Source organism: Scyliorhinus canicula, chromosome 3 (genome assembly GCF_902713615.1).
Source record: "Scyliorhinus canicula chromosome 3, sScyCan1.1, whole genome shotgun sequence".
Lineage (NCBI taxonomy): Eukaryota > Metazoa > Chordata > Chondrichthyes > Carcharhiniformes > Scyliorhinidae > Scyliorhinus > Scyliorhinus canicula.
Genome location: NC_052148.1, coordinates 186,475,379 through 186,498,335, shown reverse-complemented (window position 1 = coordinate 186,498,335; position 22,957 = coordinate 186,475,379). Strand labels below are relative to the sequence as shown.

Below are 22,957 nucleotides of genomic sequence, written 5' to 3'. Positions count from 1 at the left end.
ACCCGTCTCGTCCCCCGGTACAGCCGAATGTACTCCGACCTCCTCCTATTTGTGGCTACATTCGCCATCAGGGCCTCGTAGAGCAGCCTCACCCACCGAATAAAGACCTCCCCAAACCCAAACCTCTCCAACACCTCCCACAGATACTCCCACTCAACCCTATCAAAGGCCTTTGCCTCATCCAATGCCACCACTATCCCCGCCTCCCCTTCCACGGCCGGCATCATGATGACATTGAGGAGCCTTCACACGTTCGTATTCAACTGCCTTCCCTTCACAAACCCAGTCTGGTCCTCATGAATGACCCCGGGCACGCAATCCTCTATTCTAGTGGCCAGGGTCTTTGCCAGCAGCTTAGCGTCGGCGTTTAGCAGTGAAATCGGCCTATATGACCCGCACTGCAGAGGGTCCTTGTCCCGCTTCCGGATCAAGGAAATCAGCGCCCGTGACATAGTTGGGGGAAAAGCCCCCCCCTCCCTTGCCTCGTTAAAGGTCCGGACCAACAGGGGGCCCAACAGGTCCACATACCTTTTATAAAATTCCGCCGGAAACCTATCCAGCCCCGGCGCCTTCCCCGACTGCATGCTCCCTATCCCTTTGACCACCTCCTCCAGCTCGATCGGCGCCCCCTCGGGAATCGCAGCTTGTCCAAGAAGCACCCCATTCCACCCCCTCCACCGGGGGTTCCGACCGGTACAGTTCCCCATGGAAGTCCCTGAAGACCCCATTAACATCCACCCCCCTCCGCACCACCTTCCCAGCCTTATCTGTCACTCCCCCAATCTCCCTGGCCGCGTCCTGCTTTCGGAGCTGGTGTGCCAGCATCCTGCTCGCCTTCTCCCCATATTCATACATCGCCCCCTGTACTTTCCTCCACTGAGCTTCCGCCTTTCTGGTCGTCAATAGGTCAAATCTGGCCTGAAGGCTACGCCTCTCCCCCAGCAATCCCTCCTCTGGAGCCTCCGCATATCTCCTATCCACCCTCACCATCTCCCCTATCAGTCTCTCCCTCTTCCTCTGCTCCCCCCTCTCCCTATGGGTTCGGATGGAGATCAATTCCCCCCTCGTCACTGCCTTCAATGCCTCCCAGACCGTCCCCACTCGGACCTCCCCGTTGTCATCGGCCTCAAGGTACCTCTCGATACACCCCCGAACCCTCTCGGCCACCTCCTCGTCTGCCAGCGGCCCCACCTCCAAGCGCCAGAGCGGACGTTGGTCCCTCTCTTCCCCCAGCCCGAGGTCCACCCAGTGCGGGGCATGATCTGAAATGGCATTGGCGGAGTATTCCACATCCTCCACCCTCGAAACCAACCCCCTGCTCAGGACAAAAAAAAATCAATCCTCGAGTAGGCCTTGTGTACATGGGAGAAAAACGAGTACTCCCGGGCCCTTGGCCTTGCAAACCTCCAGGGATCCACCCCCCCCCCCCCATCTGGTCCATAATCCCCTCAACACCTTAGACTCCGCCGGCCTCCTACCCGTCCGGGACTTGGATCGATTCAATGGGGGATTCAGTACCGTGTTGAAGTCCACCCCCATAATCAGGCCCCCCCACCTCCAGGTCCGGAATGCGGCCCAACATACGGCGCATAAACCCCGCATCTCCCAATTTGGGGCGTAAACATTCACCAACACCACCCGCTCCCCCTGCAGCTTACCACTCACCATCACATATCTCCCGCCACTGTCCACCACCACATTTAACGCCTCAAATGACACATTCTTCCCCACCAGAATCGCCACCCCCCTACTCTTCTCATCCAGCCCCGAGTGAAATACTTTGTCCACCCATCCCTTCCTCAGCCGAACCAGGTCCACCACTCTCAGGTGTGTCTCCTGGGGCATGGCCATATCCGCCTTCAGTCCCTTCAGGTGCGCAAACACCCGGGCCCGTTTGACCGGCCCATTCAGCCCCCTCACATTCCAGGTTATCAGCCAGATCAGAGGGCTCCTTGTACCCCTTCCTTGCCGATTAGCCATACCCCATCCCTTGCCCACCACCGGCCAGCGTCCCCCACTCTGCCAGTTTCCCACAGCGGCAACTCCCCCCCTCCAGCACCCCCTGTGTCCTCCAGCTCCTTCCTGACCATTTCAGCAGCACCCCGGTACCCCCCCCCCGCCCCCCCCAAAGGCTAGGACCCCTCCTAGCCGTGCCCCTCCCTCCATAGCACTCCCGTGAGCCAGCTAACTTCTGCTGACCCCGGCGACTCCCGCCCTACCTCCAACTCCTCCCCACGTGGGACTACCCCTCCTCTATCGTGCCCGTCAATGGGTCTTCCTTCCCCCCCCCCCCCCAACCCGGCTCTTGCGCGGGAAAAGAAAACAGCCATCAACGACCCGCGCTTCTCAGCCCCGACCCCACCCCACCATCTCCCGGCACGGGAAACCCGCAGAAAGCCAGCGCTTTCGCCCTGCCCGGCCCCGCCTCCTCTAGGGCAACTCCCTTTGTCAGTCCCCCCCACCAGCTCCCCGAACTCCCCGTTTACCCCCCTGCCCGAACCCATCCACCAGACCCCTACAGAAAAACCCATACAGAAAAGACAAATCGATATCACCCCACCCACCCTAAGGCCAACCCACATCTTACATTAAACCAAGCAAATACAAGTACAGTATTATACAGCATCCCCCATCTTAGACCCTCAGTTCGAGTCCAATTTCTCGGCCTGCACAAAGGCCCACGCCTCCTCCAGGGACTCAAAATAATGGTGCTGATCCTTATAGGTGACCCACAGATGCGCCGGCTGCAACATGCCGAACTTCACACTCCGTCTGTGGAGCACCGCCTTCGTCCGGTTAAACCCGGCCCTCCGCCTCGCCACCTCCGCACTCCAGTCCTGGAAGATCCGCATCTCCGTGTTCTTCCACTTGCTGCTCCGCTCCTTCTTGGCCCACCGGAGCACACACTCGCGATCCACGAACCGATGAAACCGCACCAACACCGCCCGCGCGGCGGCTCGTTCGGCTTGGGCCTCCTAGCCAGAATTCTGTGGGCCCCCTCTAACTCCAGGGGCCCCTGGAAGGACCCAGCCCCCATCAGCGAGTTTAACATAACCACCATATAGGCCGCCAGGTCCGACCCCTCCAGCCCCTCCGTGAGGCCCAGGATACGCAAATTCTTCCTCCTCGACCGGTTGTCCAGCTCCTCAAACCGCTCCTGCCATCTTTTATGGAGCGCCTCGTGCATCTCCATCTTCCCCACGATGGCCACGGCCTCATCCTCCCTTTCGGAGGCCTGCTTCTGCAGCTCCCGGATCGCAGCCCACTGGGCTGTCTGGGTCTCCATCAGCTCCCTGCTGATTACCTTCAACGACTCCAGCAGCTCCAACTTAAGCTCCTGGAAGCAGCACAGCAGAGTCGCCTGCTGCTCCTGAGCCCACTGCCTCCAGTCCTCCGGGCTTCCGCCGGCCGCCATTTTGTCTTCCTTCCCCCGCTTTTTCAGGGGTGCTTTCTCCGTTTTTTTCCTTACCCCACTCCTGGTCTGGACCATAGGACCGTAAGGGTCGACTCCTGTCCTCTTCCCACGTCGGGATTTGCCGATACAACTCCGTTGGGGGCCCTGAAAAGAGCCCCAAAGTCCGTTTTCAGCGGGAGCTGCCGAATGTGCGGCTTAGCTCCGCATTGCCGCCACCGGAAGTCCCATGAACTAGATTCATGATCTGGGTGAAGGATCTGAAGGCATTGTTGCGAAGTTTGCAGATGATACAAAGATCTATCGAGGGACAGGTAGTATTGAGGAAGCAGGGGGACTGCCAAAGGATTTGAACAGCCTAGGAGAGTGGGCAGTGAAGTGGCACTTTGGAAGGAGGAATGGACTATTTTCTAAACAGAGAAATGCTTCGGAAATCAGCAGCACAAAAGGTCTTGGGAGTCCTTGCTCACCATTCTCTTAAGGTTAAAGTCTAGAGTCAGACATAATAAAGGTGAGTCATCTTACAGTGCTGACTTTGTTTGTACTGAATGCTGAGTTTGGGTGCATTTGAGTGCTATAGTGAGAGTTTGTGACTGAGGGAGTTAGATGAGGAGGGAACAAGGTGCTCCTTTCATTTTATTTCCTATACTTCCTCAGAGCGTGAAGGAAATCGGGAGTTTACAGAGAGTGCAGCTGACTGGGAGCAGAGTTCCAGTTGTTTCACAGGGCTACATTCTGTATGGGTTTTTTAATTTTTAATTTTTTTTTTGTTTTTTTTATTTTTGTGCTTGTTTTGTTTTTTGGAGGCAGCAAGCTATCACTGTATCATTTTGCAGAATCACTAATTTTAGAGGGTTCACTTGGGAGAGTAGCAACAGTATATATATTTTGTTAAAAAGGGCCTAACGGGTGTTTAATCTTTTCCTTTTTTCCCCCCCTTTAAATTTCTTTATGAATTCAGATCAGAGGGGATAGAACAAAGAACAAAGAAAATTACAGCACAGGAACAGGCCCTTCGGTCATCCCAGCCTGCGCCGATCCAGACCCTTTATCAAAACCTGTCTTGTATTTTCCAAGGTCTACTTCCCTCTGTTCCCGCCCGTTCATATACCCATCTAGATGCCTCTTAAATAATGCTATCGTGACCGCCTCTACCACCTCCAGTGGTAAAGTGTTCCAGGCACCCACCACCCTCTGCGTAAAAAACTTTCCACGCCCATCTCCCTTAAACTTTCCCCCTTTCACTTTGAAATCGTGACCCCTTGTAACTGACACCCCCACTCTTAGAAAAAGCTTGTTGCTATCCACCCTGTCCATACCTCTCAATTTTGTAGACCCCCTATTTTCTAAACTTCCCGCATGTGTAATCAGCGGGGACATTGGTGGTATCCCTCACCACCCACATCCTACAGAAGGAGCATGCAGCTGCCCTTCCCTCCATCATGAAATATCTTTGGCTAACAGGGTTAAGGAAAATCCCAAAGTTTTTTATTCGTATGTAAGGAGCAAGAGGGTAACTAGGGAAAGGATTGGCCCACTCAAAGACAAGAGAGGGAATTTATGCATGGACTCAGAGGAAATGGGTGAGATTCTTAATGAGTACTTTGCATCGTTATTCACAAAGGAGAGGGACAAGGCGGATGTTGAGGCTAGGGATGGATGTTTAAATACTCTAGGTCAAGTTTGTCATACGGAAAGGGGACGTTTTGGGTATTCTAAAAGACATTAAGGTGGACAAGTCCGCAGGACCGGATGGGATCTATCCCAGGTTACTGAGGGAAGCGAGAGTCGAAATAGCTGGGGCCTTAACAGATATCTTTGCAGCATCCTTGAGCACGGGTGAGGTCCCGGAGGACTGGAGAATTGCTAATGTTGTCCCTTTGTTTAAGAAGGGTAGCAGGGATAATCCAGGGAATTATAGACCTGTGAGCTTGACATCAGTGGGAGGCAAACTGTTGGAGAAGCTGCTGAAGGATAGGATCTATTCATATCTGGAAGAAAATAGACTTATCAGTGATAGGCAGCATGGTTTTGTGCAGGGAAGGTCATGTCTTACAAACATAATAGATTCTTTGAGGAAGTGACAAAGTTAATTGATGAGGGAAGGGCTGTAGATGTCATATACATGGACTTTAGTAAGGCGTTTGATAAGGTTTCCCATGGCAGGTTGATGGCAAAAGTGAAGTCGTATGGGGTTCAGGGTGTATTAGCTAGATGGATAAAGAACTGGCTGGGCAACAGGAGACAGAGAGTAGTGGTGGAAGGGAGTGTCTCAAAATGGAGAAGGGTGATTAGTGGTGTTCCAGAGGGATCTGTACTCGGACCACTGTTGTTTGTGATCTACATAAATGACCTGGAGGAAGGTATAGGTGGTCTGATTAGCAAGTTTGCAGATGATACTAAGATTGGTGGAGTTGCAGATAGCGAGGAGGACTGTCAGAGAATACAACAAAATATAGATAGATTGGAGAGTTGGGCAGTGAAATGGCAGATGGAGTTCAATCCAGGCAAATGCGAGGTGATGCATTTTGGAAGATCATAGAACATAGAACAGTGCAGCACAGAACAGGCCCTTCGGCCCTCAATGTTGTGCCGAGCCATGATCACCCTACTCAAACCCACGTATCCACCCTATACCCGTAACCCAACAACCCCCCCTAACCTTACTTTTATTAGGACACTACGGGCAATTTAGCATGGCCAATCCACCTAACCCGCACATCTTTGGACTGTGGGAGGAAACCGGAGCACCCGGAGGAAACCCACGCACACAGGGGGAGGACGTGCAGACTCCACACAGACAGTGACCCAGCCGGGAATCGAACCTGGGACCCTGGAGCTGTGAAGCATTTATGCTAACCACCATGCTACCGTGCTGCCCCTCAAGAGCGGGGCTCTTGAGGGCTAATTCAAGAGTGGACTATATGGTCCATGGAAGGGTCCTGGGGAAAATTGATGTACAGAGAGATCTGGGAGTTCAGGTCCATTGTACCCTGAAGGTGTCAACACAGGTCGATAGAGTGGTCAAGAAGGCATACAGCATGCTTGCCTTCATTGGACGGGGTATTGAGTACAAGAGTAGGCAGGTCATGTTACAGTTGTATAGGACTTTGGTTAGGCCACATTTGGAATACTGCGTGCAGTTCTGGTCGCCACATTACCAGAAGGATGTGGATGCTTTAGAGAGGGTGCAGAGGAGGTTCACCAGGATGTTGCCTGGTATGGAGGGTGCCAGCTATGAAGAAAGGTTGAGTAGATTAGGATTGTTTTCGTTGGAAAGATGGAGGTTGAGGGGGGACCTGATTGAGGTATGCAAAATTATGAGGTATGGACAGGGTGGATAGCAACAAGCTTTTTCCAAGAGTGGGGGTGTCAGTTACAAGGGGTCACGATTTCAAAGTGAGAGGGGGAAAGTTTAAGGGAGATGTGCGTGGAAAGTTTTTTGTGCAGAGGGTGGTGGGTGCCTGGAACGCTTTACCAGCAGAGGGGTAGAGGCGGGCATGATAGCATAATTTAAGAGGCATCTAGACAGGTATGTGAACGGGCGGCAACAGAGGGAAGTAGACTGTTGAAAATAGGAGGCAGGTTTAGATAAAGGATCTGGATCGGCGCAGGCTGGGAGGGCCAAAGGGCCTGTTCCTGTGCTGTAATTTTCTTTGTTCTTTTGTTCTAGATAAATGTGAAGTGATTCATTTTGGAAGGTCGAATTTGAATGCTGAATACACGGTTAAAGGCAGGATTCTTGGAAGTGTGGAGGAACAGAGGGAACTTGGGGTCCACATACATCGATCCTCAAAGACGCCACCCAGGTTGATAGGATTATTAGAAAGGCGTATGGTGTGTTGGCTTTCATTACCAGGGGGATTGAGTTTAAGAGCTGCAAGGTTTTAGGCTAGTTTAGCACAGGGCTAAATCGCTGGCTTTGAAAGCAGCCCAAGGCAGGCCAGCAGCACGGTTCAATTCCTGTACCAGCTGGGAATGTGGCGACTCGGGGCTTTTCACAGTAACTTCATTTGAAGCCTACATGTGACAATAAGTGATTTTCATTTCATTCACTTTCATTTTCGTTTTGCTGCAGCTTTATAAAACCCTAGTTCGGCCACACTTGGAATATTGTGTCCAGTTCTGGTCACCTTATTCTAGGAAGGATGTGGATGCTTTGGAGAGGGTACAGAGGAGATTTACCAGGATGCTGCGTGGACTGGCGGGAATGTCTTCTGAAGGAAGGTTGAGTGAGCTAGGGCTTTTGTCACTGGAGCGAAGAAGGAAGAGAGGTAACTTGACAGAGGTGTACAAGGTGATGAGAGGCATGGGTAGAGTGGATAGCCAGAGACTTTTCCCCAGGGCTGAAATGGCTGTCACGAGGGGACATAATTTTAAGGTGATTGGAGGAAGGTATAGGGGAGGTCTCAGAGATAGGCTGTTTTTGTCGTTTCTGTCTTTGTTGTTGTCGCTATCTTTGTTATGCTTCTTGTTGATTTTGTTGTTCTTCTTGTAGTTTTTGTCGTTGTTGTTGTAGTTTTTGTTGGTGCTGTTGTTGTTCTTGTTTCTGGAGTGCTTCTTGCGATTTTTGTTGTTCTTATTGTGCTTCATGTTGCTTTTGTTCTTGCTGTTGTTATTCTTGTTTCTGCAGTGCTTCTTGCTATTGTTGTTGTTCTTGTCGCGCTTCATGTTGCTTTTGTTCTTGCTGTTGTTGTTCTCGTTTCTGCTGTGCTTCTTTTGGCTTTTGTTTTTCTTGTTGTGCTCAATGAGTGTCCCCTGTGGATAATTTGAGTCATTGAACGTTTCGTCTCGAGAATGGTGAGAATGATCTGATGTTGCATCGATGCTGGTGACATCAGTCATTTGTGGAGGATTTGATTCCTCATCTTTGCTTTCTTGGTGCTCCTCTTCTGGAGTCAAATTCTTCTCGATTTCATTTGACGCGGTCTCTTTGGATTCTTGGCGCTCCTCTTCCGCAGTCAAAATCTTCATGATTACAATTGACGTGGTGTCTCTGGACTCTTGGCGCTCCTCTTCTGGAGTCAAAATCTGCATGGTTTCTGTTGATGTTGTCTCACTGGACTCTTGGTGCTCCTCTTCTGGAGTCAAAATCTGCATGGTTTCTTTTGGCGTGGTCTCACTGGACTCTTGGGTGGCCCGACTCTGTGCTTCTGTACAGACAAGCTGAGAACTGTCAGTCTCGCTGTGATCCTGTACTTCGAGTGTGATCACCTTGTCACTGTTTTTTTGCATGCAGTGGGTAGATGTACGTTGTCTTTTTCTTGTTCATGTGAGCTTGGTAGACTTTCATAGTCTGCTTGCGGTTGCTCAGATACAGCGGGTTTACCTTCATGGTCTTGTTCATGCATGGTGTTCGCCAGGGAGTGTTTGCTTGCTTCCCTTTTGGAGTCTTTCATCACTCGCACTGTGGAGCCTGTCATCGCTCGCTCTGTGGAGTCTTTCTGTGCTCTCTGTGTGGCGTCGTCTTCGTCTTGGGTATTACTGTCATCCAATGTATCGACGATCTGCCATGGCATCATGGTGTTGGATTCATCTACCACGAGTAGATTCGTGTTGAGCTTTGCGACCGTGTCGCTGATGCTGTGATCAGCATATCCGAATAACTCAGCCATGTCTGAGTAGTATTCTTTGAAAACCAAATCATCTTGGTTGGATTCATCTACCACGAGTTGATTCGTGTTGAACTTTGCGACCGTGTCGCTGATGCTGTGATTAGCATATCCGACTAACTCAGCCATGTCTGCGTAGTAATCTTCGAAAACCAAATCATCTTGGTTGGATCCATCTACCACGAGTTGATTCGTGTTGAACTTTGCGACCGTGTCGCTGATGCTGTGATTAGCATATCCGACTAACTCAGCCATGTCTGAGTAGTAATCTTCGAAAAACAAATCATCTTTTGTTGTTTCGGAATTCTTTTTGTTCTCTTCACTTTGGGTGGTGCAGACTGCTTTTTCCAGGGTGTTGTGCGAGTTGTTTTTAACTGCTGGTTTAAGTTCAGGCGTTTTTCCGTGTTGTGAGGCAAGAAAATATGGTTTTACCACTTTAAGTATCTTGTTTTCAATTTTCGGGCATTTCCCTTTTAAGTAGGCATGGTCCGGATACTCAGACGTCATGACGCTCGTGACGTCATGCATAGGAATGAATTGCGCATGCGCAAATCGGCCTTCCTTCACTGTGCGGTTTTGTGTCCATTGCGCATGCGCGGCTTGCGCATGCGCATAACGATCCGCGACCAAAACTTTTTGAGACTGTGCATGCGCAGAACGATAAACGGATGGTTGGAACTGCGCATGCACGGCTTCCGGTTCCTGCGCATGCACAGACGCAGTTTGTAGTTCTTTGTTTGCCCGAGACTGCAGAATGTGGTCGGACGCCATTTTATCGCGGATTTCAGCGTTTTTTCTTTCTGAAAGTTGTAAGTTACCTTTTCTTTTCGATCTGGACTGGATTTCAGTGTTTTGGCTTTGTGAAAAATTCATGTTATTCCTTCTTTTTGATCTGTGCTTTTCACTCGCGATTTGTTGTTCTTTTAGTGAATTTTTAAGTCTTGCTCTCAGTCTCTGTGCAGTTTGGCCTCTGAGCATGCCTTGCTGTTCAAATTTCTTATAGTACTCTTCAAATTTGTTTAGTATTGTTTGTAAGCTGTTGCGGTCTTCATCTTTTGAGTATTTAAATCCATTATATACTTTCCTAGCTTCATGCCCTGCGATGAGCATTGCTATTTTAAGTTCGTCTGGGGCTGCTGCTACATCATTAGCTATGATATAAATATCGAACATTTGTTTAAACATTTTCCAGACATTTCTTACATTGCCAGTCGTGTCCAGCGGAGGTGGGTATCCATGCCACATCCTCCAATCACTCCAATTAGCGATGTCTTCCCAAGTCGAATGTCCAGTGAGAGATTTCCATGGCATTTTGTTCTTTCTGTATCTGCAGCTGAGTTGTCCTGTAGTAAGCGTCTGAAGCCACTCGTGGTACCATGTGTTGTTCCTCGTGTCTTAATAAAGCTCGTAGTCTCAAATGTGGAGAAGATGCTTTATTGTGAATTTGTTCTCTCTTCAGACCTTAACTTACGGCTACCTCAAATGCTGCCTGCTTGTGTCAGTGTGTTGCTACGAGTTCTGCCTTCCGTGAAGTGTGTCCTCACTTCCTGTCCCGGTGTATTTATAGCTCCCCCATGCTCCCTCTAGTGCTTGCTCAGTTGTATTGCATCTAGTCATATCTACGATCACCACAATGGGGAGAAGGCAGGAGAATGGAGATGAGAAAAATATCAGGCATGATTGAATGCTGGAGCACATTCAATGGGCTGAGTGGTCTAATTCTGCTCCTATGTCTTATGCTCTTATGGTCTTAGAGAACATTCAAACTCTGCTGCTTACATCATAACTTGCATGTAGTCCTGTTCAATGGCTTTTCATCTGACAATACCTCAATTCTCACTTTCAAATCAATCCAAAATCTAACCCCGAACTATAACTTCCTCCACCCCGTACCCTTTGAGCATTCCCAATTTCAATTGCTCCACCATTGGTGAGCTTGATTTCAGCTGCATTAGCTGTAAGCACCAAAATTCCCTCTCTAAACTGCTCCACCTCCCTCTCCTCCTTAAAAACACTCCTTAAAATCTATATAACATCTGTACTAACATCTTACATGACTCATTATCAAATTTTGTTTTGTAACACTCCAGTGAATTGCGGGACACGAAAAACCGGAAGAGCATCCAGAAAGGAGACAGAAAGCACAGAGTCTCACTCTATGCGTATGACCTGCTTCTGTATGCCTCTAAGTTGCAGCAAGGACTGAAGGCTGCCGAGGTTCGTCTTCCTGTTTAGATCCATACCGATCTTCATCCCCAAGACCTTTTTCTAAATGTTTAATAATGGCGTTTCTGTGTGTGTGTGTGTGTGTGTATGTGTGTTTGTGTGGTGGGGTAAAGAACCCGAGAATTCTCAAACCGATTCTGCTAAGGAGGAAAATCAAAGGTGGCTTGGCATTACCCAACCTGCAGTACTACTACTGGGCAGCAACGGCAGAAAGAGTGAGTGGATGGGTAAACGAACCCAACTCAGAGTTGGAACAGGTGGAGGAGGCCTCCTGCAAGGGAACGACCCTGGGCCTTGGCTACAGCAGCACTTCCATCCTCTTCGGCAAAATACACATCAAGCCCAGTGGTAGCGGCTACACTAAAAACGTGGGCCCAATTGAGACAGCACTTGAGATAGGATGTCCCCCATGGCTCCCATCTGCGGCAATCACAAATTCCCCCAGCCACGCTGGACACTATCTTTAGGAAATGGAGACGCGACGGGGCACACTGACAGTTAGGGACTTCGACTAGCGACACTGGATGAACTGACGGAGGAGTAGGAACAGCTGACAGGACAGGAAATGAGACACCTGGAAACAAAGCACTTCTTCCGCAAAGAGACAGTAGGATACCCCGGGGCCCCAGAATCTATACTATTAGAGGACCTGATAAGCACAGACAGTAAAGAAGGGGGACTATGTGGGAAAATATATAGACAGCTGCTGGACAGAGCCCAAACACCACTGGATGAGATCAGATGGAAATGGGAGGACGAACTGGGGACAGAAGTGGGGTGGGGACTCTGGAGCGAAGTATTGAGCAGGGCCAACTCCACCTCCTCCTGCACAAGGCTTAGGCTCATGCAGCTCAAAGTGGTGCCCAGAGCATACCTGACCAAAACCCGAATGGCAGGCTCTTCTCGATAGGCCGAATGGCCTCTTTCTGCACTGTATGTTCTATGAGGGATGAGGCAACACCTCCCCCCCCATCATATGGGAAACCCAGTCAAAGTTGATGGGGGAAGAAAGGGGGGGTGGGGCGGGGAGAGAGAGAAGGGGAGAGAATGAGGGGGGGGGGGGGGGGCGGGAGCACCCCCTCCAAAAAACCAACCAGGGGGACACAAGGTGGGGCGAGCCAGAGGGCGGCAGAATGTAAATAGGGTAAACTAAGGGAAGGACAAGACAAACCTTTCTGTATAATACAGTAAATAAACACGGCCTACAATATTCAGGTCCATTGTACCCTGAAGGTGGCAACGCAGGTTGATAAGAGTGGTCAAGAAGGCATACAGCATGCTTGCCTTCATCGGACGGGGTATTGAGTACAAGAGTCGGCAGGTCATGTTGCAGGTGTACAGGACTTTGGTTAGGCCACATTTGGAATACTGCATGCAGTTCTGGTCGCCACATTACCAGAAGGATGTGGATGCTTTAGAGAGGGTGAAGAGGAGGTTCACCAGGATGTTGCCTGGTATGGAGGGTGCTAGCTATGAAGAAAAGTTGAGTAGATTTGGATTGTTTTTGTTGGAAAGACGGAGGTTGAGGGGGGACCTGATTGAGGTCTACAAAATTATGAGAGGTATGGACAGGGTGGATAGCAAAAAGCTTTTTCCAAGAGTGTGGGTGTCAATTACAAGGGGTCACGATTTCAAGGTGAGGGGGGAAAGTTTAAGGGAGAGGTGCGTGGAAAGTTTTTTATGCAGAGGGTGGTGGGTGCCTGGAACGCTTTGCCAGCGGAGGTGGTAGAGGCGGGCACGATAGCATCATTTAAGATGCATCTGGGCAGGAAACAGAGGGAAGTAGACCTTGGAAAATAGGCGACAGGTTTAGATAAAGGATCTGGATCAGCGCAGGCTGGGAGGGCTGAAGGGCCTGTTCCTGTGCTTTAATTTTCTTTGTTTTTGTTCTTTGTATAACTGTTTATAAAGTTTGAAAAAGGGAATAAAAATATTTCAAAAAGAAACATTTCTAAACATCACACTTTAGGATGGCAAGGTCTGGAAGATTCGTCACAGAGAGTTTACTAGAATGCTGACTTGCTCTTCTTAAAGGTTATTTTTAATGGCGCTGTTTGAAATCATAAAAAGTTTGGACAGAATTAGCAAGAAACTTTCTAGTTGCTGAAGGGTTACTAACCAAAGCACACAGATTTAAGGCGATTTGGAAGAGGAGTAATATGGAGAAAAAAAACAGCTTATTACGGATGGTATCTGAAAAGGTGGAAGAAGCAGATTAAGTAAAAACTTTCAGGAGAGAATTTAACATATAGTATTTAAAGATAAACAGATTTCTGCATTTATGTAGCATCTTACCTAATTTCAAAATGTCCCAAATCTCTTTATAGCCAATAAAATACTTTTGAAATGTAGCCATTAAAAGTGCAGAAACAGGCCTGACACCCAAAAGTTCCATACCAGAGTTTATGCTCCACGTGAACCTCCCCTTCCCCATTCAACTTTTTGGCTCACTCACCAAGTAAATCATTCTGGGGCATCCATTCCACAAGCCTTGTATTATTGCCCAAATTGGCAGGTTTCTTTCCAGAATACCTAGGGAACACAAATATATATATATATATCTTACTGCATACATTCAAATAAAATGGTTGTATTTACAACTAAAAAAGCTGTAATAAATGGACTCAAAATGTAATCTAGTCTCTACAAATTTAGCTCATGATTTTATCCACCAGCCAGAGGTTGTGGTACATTTTGGTACTAATGGCATAGGCAGGAAGAATGACGAGGTCCTGCAGCAGTTCAGTGTGTTAGGTAAAATGTTAAAAAACAGGATCTCTATGGTTGTAATCGCGGGGTTATGCCATGTGCCAGTGAGGCTAGAAATAGGAAGATAGTACATCTAAACACATGGCTAAACAGCTGGTGTAGGAGGGAGGGTTTCAGATATCTGGACCATTGGGATCTCTTCCAGGACAGTTGGGACCTGTACCAGAAAGGTGGGTTGCATCAAAACTGGAGGGACATAAATATCCTGACTGAGTGGTTTGCTCGTGTCATACGGGAGAGTTTAAACTAGTGTGGCAGAGGGGTGGGAACTGGAGGCTCACAAATGTCAGTTAATAGGAATTCAGGACCGCATGTTCCTGTGAGGATGAAGAATACGTATGACAAGTTCGGGGAACCTTGGATAACGAGGGCTATTGTGAGCAGATACCAAAACAAAGAGGAAGCATTTTTAAGTATGAGAAGGCTGGGAACAGACAAAGCCCACAAGGAATAAAAGTAGGAAGGAACTTAAACAAAGAGTCAGGAGGGCTAAATGGGGTCACAAAAAGTAATTGGCAAACAGGATTAAGGAAAATCCCAGGCTTTTTACATGTATATAAAGAGCAAGAGGGTAACCAGGGAAAGGGTTGGCCCACTCAAGGATAGGGGAGGGAATCTATGCGTGGAATCAGGGGAAATGGGCGAGGTAATGAGTACCTTGCATCAGTATTCACCAAAGAGAAGGACTTGGTCGATGACGAGTCTGAGAAGTGTGTGTAGATAGTCTGAGTCACATTGACATCAAAAAGGAGGTGGTGTTGGTCACCTTGAAAAACATTTAAGGTAGATAAGTCCCCAGGGCCTGATGGAACTATCCCAGAATACGGAGAGAGGTGAGGAAGGTAAGGGAGGACATTTCTGGGGCCTTGACCAAAATCATTGCATTCTCACTGACTGCAGGTGAGGTCCCAGAGGAAGAGAATTGCGAATGTTGTTCTTTTGTTTAACAAGGCTAGCAAGGATAATCCAGGAAATTACAGGCCGGTGAGCCTTACATCAGTGGTAGGGAAATTATTGGAGAGGATTCTTCAGACAGGATTTACTCCCATTTGGAAACAATATGAGTGAGAGGCAGCATTATTTTGTTAAGGGGAGGTTACATCTCACAAACTTCATCCAGTTTTTCGAGGAAGCGACAAAAATGATTGATGAAGATAGGGCAGTGGATGTTGCCTCATGGACTTCAGTAAGGCCTTTGACAAGATCCCTCATGGCAAACTGGTACAGAAGGTGAAGTCACATGGGATCAGAGGTGAGCTTGCCAGCTCATGGATACGGAACTGGCTTGGTCATAGAAGACAGAGGGTAGCAGTGGAAGGGTGTTTTTCTGAATGGAGGGTTGTGACTCGTGATATTCTACAGGGATCAGTGCTGGGACCTTTGCTGTTTGTAGTATATATAAATGATTTGGAGGAAAATGTAACTGGTCTGATTGGTAAGTTTGTAGATGGCACAAAGGCTGGTGGAATTGCGGATAGCAATGAGGACTGTCAAAGAGTACAGCACGATAGAGATCGGTTAGAGACATGGGCAGAGAGATGGCAGATGGAGTTTAATCCGGACAAATGTGAGGTAATGCATTTTGGAAGGTCTAATACAGGTCAGAAAAATACAGTAAATGGCAGCACCCTTAACAGTATTGAGTGGGACTTCCAGTGGTGTCCATGTTGTGAGAGGTCGCTTATTTGGTAGCTCCCGCTATCAAACGTGCAGACTCCGCATAGTGACCCAAGCTGGGAATTGAACCTGGGACCCTGGAGCTGTGCCGCCATTAGGTCCTGAATCTTAATAAAGGAAACTACAAGGATACGAGATGCGAGTTGGCTACGAGCGATTGTGGAATGTTACTTAAAGGGATAACAGGGGGTAGGCTATGGTAAACATTCAAATTGCTCATAGGAGAACTGCAATAACTGTTTTTTCCTGTCTGGCACAAAAGTAAAATGGAAAAGGTGGCCAATCCATGGTTTACCAGGATAATTGGAGATAGTATTCTATCCATGGAAGGAGTTTATGAATTGGCCAAGAAAAACAACATGTCTGAGAATTGGGAGCAGTTTATAATTTTGCAAAGAAGGACCAGAGGATTGATTCAGGGGAAAATAGAGCCGGAGAGTAAGCTTTCAGAGAACACAAAAACTGACTGTTAAAGTTTCTACAGATACATGAAGAGAAAAAGTTTGTGAATACAAATGTCCCTTAGTCCGAAACAGGGGAATGTATAATAGGAGATAAAAATTGGCTGAGCAACAAAACACATACTTTGGTTCTGTCTTCACAAATGAGGACACACAGATGCCAGAAATGTACAACACCGACCGCATCTGAAACTTGACACGGCACCCCCTGCGCCCAGCCACATGAGCCAGTATGACCCGAAGAGTGCCACCCAGCATCCTAACTCACATGAAGCAAAAGTGATCGACGTGGAGGCCCAATCAGGCTTAGATGGCAGCCCGATGTCAGGTGCGCCCGACCTGACGACGTGACCCGGCCCGACCCTACCCAGAAAGACACGGCCAGTGACCCAAACACGGCATAACCATCCCCAAAGCAGAGAAGACCCCATGTGAGGACACGAACACGCCGAAAGGAAGACCCGACTCGCGGAACCCCGGAACCAACCGGATTGCAAACAGGTGCCCACTATAACCCCGAAATTGCAACCAGAGCCCGGGACCCTCCACTTGCAATCACTTATCTTCCACAAGGTCAGACTTCTCTGATCGGATCTCAGGACCATCCAAAAGCAGCTACCAGCCGAGGAAACTAGGGAAACGTGGTCTGCAGGTAAGACAAAAACGCGTTTTCAAGTCTCCTCTTCCCAGTATACTCCTGGCAAACATCCAAGCGACTGAAGACAATCTGGACGAGCCTAATGGCAGACCTACCTCTCAAGTGAGAGACTGCTGTGTGCTCTGTTTCACAGAGACATGGCTCACTCCTGCCTCACTGGACAGTGCCATACAACCTGAGGGCTTCTCAATTCACCGGATGGTGAATCGGGCAAGGTAAAAGGTGAAAGGATTTTTCTCAATCAGGCTTTGTCTCATCAACTCCTCCTGATGATGGTGCTCAGGTACGGCAACCCTTGCGGGCTACTGCTCCCAGACTTTGAATACCTGACTTGAAGCACCGCCCATAGTACCGACCATGGGAGTTCATTTCGACCATCATCACAGTGGTCTACATCCCACCCCAGGCGGAACTGAAGAAGGGGATTGATGAATTGTACACCGCTATAAATAAGTGAAACAACATCCGTCGTGGCTGTGGACTTCAACCAGGCCAACCTCAAGAGTGTACAGCCAAAATTCCACCATCACATTTACTGTCCCACCAGGGGCCCTAACATCCTTGACCACTGCTACACAAACATCCATCCCCCAACCACATTTCGGAAAATCGGTCCACAAGAGAGTGCTCCTTCTCCCAGCATACAAGCAGAAGCTTAAGTGAGAGCATCCGGTTAAGAATGTCATGTAATTCTGGCCCGAGGCAACGGAGGAGATCCTACGCAACTGCTCGGAGTCAGTAGACTGGTCCATATTCAAGAACTCGGCGGCCAACCTAGATGAGCATGATATTCTCGTCACAGATTTCATCAGTAAGTGTGTCGAGTACTGTGTGGCAAAGAAGGTAGTGCGTGTGTTCTCCAACTGGAAACCATGGGTTAACCAGGGGATCCACTCCCGACTGAAGTCCAGGTCTGAGGCGTTCAAGACGGATGACGGGTGACCCTAACAAGTAATTTAGTTATGACCTCTGCAAAGCCATCAGGGAAACCAAGAGGCAATACCAGATTAACTAGAGGATGGGATGGCAGGGAAGGCATTACAATGCTCCTCCTGCAGAATGTTTGAGGTGAGGGACGCCGTCAGTGTCCCTGCTGATTTCATCTGTGGGAAGTGCACCCAACTCCAGCTCCTCAAAAACCGTGTTAGGGAACTGGAGCTGCAGTTGGATGAACTTTGGATCATTCGGGAGGCAGAGGTAGTCATAGATAGAAGCTTCAGGGATGTAGTTACGCCAAAGAATAAAGATAGATGGGTCTTGGTGAAAGGGGCTGGGGGGAAGCAGTTAGTATAGGGATCCCTTGTGGTCATTCCCCTTAGTGTCAGGTATACCACTTCGGATACTGTTGGGGAGGGACGACTTACCAGGGGTCAGCCATGGGGTATAGGTCTCCGGCACAGAGCCTGTCCCTGTTGCTCAGAAGGGAAGGGAGGAGAGGAGAAGAACATTAGTCATTGGAGACTCCATAGTTAGGGGGATAGATAGGAGATTCTGTGGGAACGAGAGAGACTCGCGGTTGGTGTGTTGCCAGGTGCCAGGGTTTGCGATGTCTCGGATCGTGTTTTCGGGATCCTTAAGGGGGAGGGGGAGCAGCCCCAAGTCGTGGTCCACAGAGGTACAAACGACATACGTAGGAAAAGGGATAGGGATGTAAGGCAGGAATTCAGGGAGCTAGGGTGGAAACTTAGATCCAGGACAAACAGAGTTATTATCTCTGGGTTGTTACCCGTGCCACGTGCTAGCGAGTCGAGGAATAGGGAGAGAGAGCAGTTGAACACGTGGCTGCAGGAGGGAGGGTTTCAGATTCCTGGACAATTGGGGCTCATTCTGGGGTAGGTGGGACCTCTACAAACGGGATGGTCTACACCTGGGTCAGAGGAGTACTAATATCCTGGGGGGGGAGGTTTGTTAATGCTCTTCGGGAGGGTTTAAACTAGTTCAGTAGGGGATTGGGAACCCGAATTGTAGCTCCAGTACACAAGATGTTGAAAGTAGTGAGGTCATGAGTAAGGTTTCAAAGTTGCAGGAGTGTACCGGCAGGAAGGAAGGTGGTCTAAAGTGCGTCTACTTCAATGCCAGGAACATCCGGAATAAGGTGGGTGAGCTTGCGGCATGGGTTGGTACCTGGGACTTCGATGTTGTGGCCATTTCGGAGACATGGATAGAGCAGGGCGAGGAATGGTTGCTGCAGGTGCCGGGGTTTAGATATTTCAGTAAACTCAGGGAAGGTGGTAAGAGAGAGGGAGGGGTGGCATTGTTAGTCAAGGACAGTATTACGGTGGCTTAGAGGACATTTGATGAGGACTCGAATACTGAGGTAGTATGGGCTGAGCTAAGATACAGGAAAGGAGAGGTCACCCTGGTAGGGGTTTTCTATAGGCCTCTGAAAAGTTCCAGAGACGTAGAGGAAAGGATTGCAAAGGTGATTCTGGATAGGAGCGAAAGTAACTGGGTAGTTGTTATGGGGGACTTTAACTTTCCAAATATTGACTGGAAACACTATAGTTTGAATACTTTAGATGGGTTCATTTTGGTCCAATATGTGCAGGAGGGTTTCCTAACGCAGTATGTAGATAGGCCAATGAGAGGCGAGGCCGTATTGGATTTGGTACTGGGTAATGAACCAGGACAGGTGTCAAATTTGGAGGTAGGTGAGCACTTTGGTGATGGTGACCACAATTCGACTACGTTTACTTTAGTGATGGAAAGGGATAGGTATATACCGCAAGGCAAGAGTCATATCTGGGGAAAAGGCAATTATGATGCGATGAGGCAAGATGTAGGATGCATTGGCTGCAGAGGAAAACTGTAGGGGATGGGCACAATGGAAATGTGGAGCACGTTCAAGGAACAGCTACTGCGTGTCCTTGATAAGTATGTCTACCAAGGGCAATGTGTCCAAGTTTGCAGATGGCACTAAGGTGAGTGGTAAAGCGAAAAGTGCAGAGGATACTGGAAGTCTGCAGAGCGATTTGGATAGGTTAAGTGAATGGGCTAGGGTCTGGCAGATGGAATACAATGTTGACAAATGTGAGGTTATCCATTTTGGTAGGAATAACAGCAAACGGGATTATTATTTAAACGATAAAATATTAAAGCATGCCGCTGTGTAGATAGACCTGGGTGTGCTAGTGCATGAGTCACAGAAAGTTGGTTTACAGGTGCAACAGGTGATTAAGAAGGCAAATGGAAGTTTGTCCTTCATTGCTAGAGGGATGGAGTTTAAGATTAGGGAGGTTATGCTGCAACTGTATAAGGTGTTAGTGAGGCCACACCTGGAGTATTGTGTTCAGTTTTGGTCTCCTTACTTGAGAAAGAACATACTGGCACTGGAGGGTGTGCAGAGGAGATTCACTAGGTTAATCCCAGAGCTGAAGGGGTTCGATTATGAGGAGAGGTTGAGTAGACTGGGACTGTACTCGTTCGAATTTAGATGGATGAGGGGGGATCTTATCAAAACATATAAAATTATGAAGGGAATAGATAGGATAGATGCGGACAGGTTGTTTCCACTGGCGGGTGAAAGCAGAACTAGAGGGCATAGCCTCAAAATAAGGGGAAGTAGATTTAGGACTGCGTTTAGGAGGAACTTCTTCACCCAAAGGGTTGTGAATCTATGGAATTCCTTGCCCAGTGAAGCAGTTGAGGCTCCTTCATTAAATGTTTTTAAGGTAAAGATAGATAGTTTTTTGAAGAATAAAGGGATTAAGGGTTATGGTGTTCGGGCCGGAAAGTGGAGCTGAGTCCACAAAAGATCAGCCATGATCTCATTGAATGGCGGAGCAGGCTCGAGGGGCCAGATGGCCAACTCCTGCTCCTAGTTCTTATGTACCTGTTAGGCAGGGAGGAAGTGGTCGAGCGAGGGAACCATGGTTTACGAAAGCAGTTGAAACACTTGTCAAAAGGAAGAAGGAGGCTTATGTAAATATGAGATGTGATGGTTCAGTTAGGGCGCTTGAGAGTTACATGTTAGCTAGGAAGGCTCTAAAGAGAGAGCTAAGAGCAGCCAGGAGGGGACATGAGAAGTTTTTGGCAGGTAGGATCAAGGATAACCCTAAAGCTTTCTATAGGTATGTCAGGAATAAAAGAATGACTAAGAGAAGAGTAGGGCCAGTCAAGGACAGTAGTGGGAAGTTGTGTGTCGAGTTCGAGGAAATAGGAGAGGTGCTAAATGAACATTTTTCGTCCGTATTCACACAGGAAAAAGACAATTTTGTCGAGGAGAATACTGAGATACAGGCTACTAGACTAGAAGGGCTTGAGGTTCAAAAGGAGGAGGTGTTAGCGATTCTGGAAAGTGTGAAAATAGTTAAGTCCCCTGGGCCGGATGGGATTTATCCTAGTATTCTCTGGGAAGCTAGGGAGGAGATTGCTGAGCCTTTGGCTTTGATCTTTAAGTCATCTTTGTCGACAGGAATAGTGCCAGAAGACTGGAGGACAGCAAATGTTGTCCCCTTGTTCAAGAAGGGGAGTAGAGATAACCCCAGTAACTATAGACCAATGAACCTTACTTCTGTTGTGGGAAAAGTCTTGGAAAGGTTTATAAGAGATAGGATGTATTATCATCTGGAAAGGAATAATTTGATTAGAGATAATCAACATGGTTTTGTAAAGAGTAGGTCATGCCTCACGAATCTTATTGAGTTCTTCGAGAAGGTGACCAAACAGGTGGATGAGAGTAAAGCGTTTGATAAGGTTCCCCACGGTAGGCTATTGCAGAAAATACAGAGGCATGGGATTCAGGGTGCTTTAGCAATTTGGATCAGAAATTGGCTAGCTGATAGAAGACAAAGGGTGGTGGTTGATGGGAAATGTTCAGACTGGTGTCCAGTTACTAGTGGTGTACCACAAGGATCTGTTTTGGGGCCGCTGCTATTTGTCATTTTTATAAATGACCTGGAGGAGGGTGTAGAAGGATGGGTGAGTAAATTTGCAGATGACAGTAAAGTTGGTGGAGTTGTGGACAGTGCAGAATGATGTTATAAGTTACAGAGGGACATAGATCAGCTGCGGAGCTGGGCTGACAGCTGGCAAATGGAGTTTAATGCAGAAAAGTGTGAGGTGATTCATTTTGGAAGGAATAACAGGAAGACACAGTACTGGGCTAATGGTAAGATTCTTGGTAGTGTGGACAAGCAGAGAGATCTCGATGTCCATGTCCATAGATCCCTGAAAGTTGAGAGGGTTGTTAAGAAAGCGTATGGTGTTTTAGCTTTTATTGGTAGAGGAATTGAGTTTCGGAGCCATGAGGTCATGTTGCAGTTGTACAAAACTCAGGTGCGACCGCATTTGGAGTATTGCATGCAGTTCTGGTCGCTGCATTATAGGAAGGATGTGGAAGCATTGGAAAGGGTAGAGATGAGATTTACAAGGATGTTGCCTGGTATTGAGGGAAGATCTTATGTGGAAAGGCTGAAGGACTTGAGGCTGTTTTCGTTAGAGAGAAGAAGGTTAAGAGGTGACTTAATTGAGGCATACAAGATGATCAGAGGATTAGATAGGGTGGAGATTGAGAGCCTTTTTCCTCGGATGGTGATGTCCTGCACGAGGGGACATAGCTTTAAATTGAGGTGAGATAGATATAGGACAGATGTCAGAGGTAGATTCTTTACTCAGAGAGTAGTAAGGGCGTGGAATGCCCTGCCTGCAACAGTAGTGGACTCGCCAACACTAAACGCATTCAAATGGCCATTGGATAGGCATATGGACGATAAGGGAATAGTGTAGATGGGCTTTAGAGGGGTTTCACAGGTCAGCACAACATCGAGGGCCGAAGGGCCTGTACTGCGCTGTCATGTTCGATGTTTCAGAATAATGGCATGAACTCTCGTTGGTTGTGGAAGGCTTAAACAAGATATTGGGCTCCAAAGCAAAGCCCAATGGAATCTCAGGCAACACAGAAATCCTCTCCAGTGAACTCATGCTCGTTTTGAGGAGGAAGCAAACGAACTGATGTCACCTGCCTGTAGTAATCTTTATATGTGCGTGTACATAAGGGGTTAATGTGTAATCGGAAGGTCACTAGAGGGAAGCACTGGCGGGTATAAAAGCCAGACGAAGCCAGCTCCTCCCCCTCTTAGCGATTAGACTGTGACGAGAGTAGAAGTCTCTGAGAGACTTACTACAGAGTGATTAGTGTCGT

At 48.2% G+C, this 22,957-nt stretch overlaps 1 protein-coding gene across 3 annotated transcripts in view; it reads right to left on the bottom strand.

Moving 5' to 3' along the window:
* Positions 1-22,957, bottom strand: part of ugt8 (UDP glycosyltransferase 8) — a 335,492-nt gene that overhangs the window by 42,979 nt on the left and 269,556 nt on the right. For all 3 annotated transcript variants that reach the window (XM_038791886.1, XM_038791889.1, XM_038791888.1), the window contains one exon: positions 13,706-13,782. In XM_038791886.1, coding sequence (XP_038647814.1) covers positions 13,706-13,782 — 77 coding nt within the window. The remainder of the gene's footprint in view (positions 1-13,705; positions 13,783-22,957) is intronic.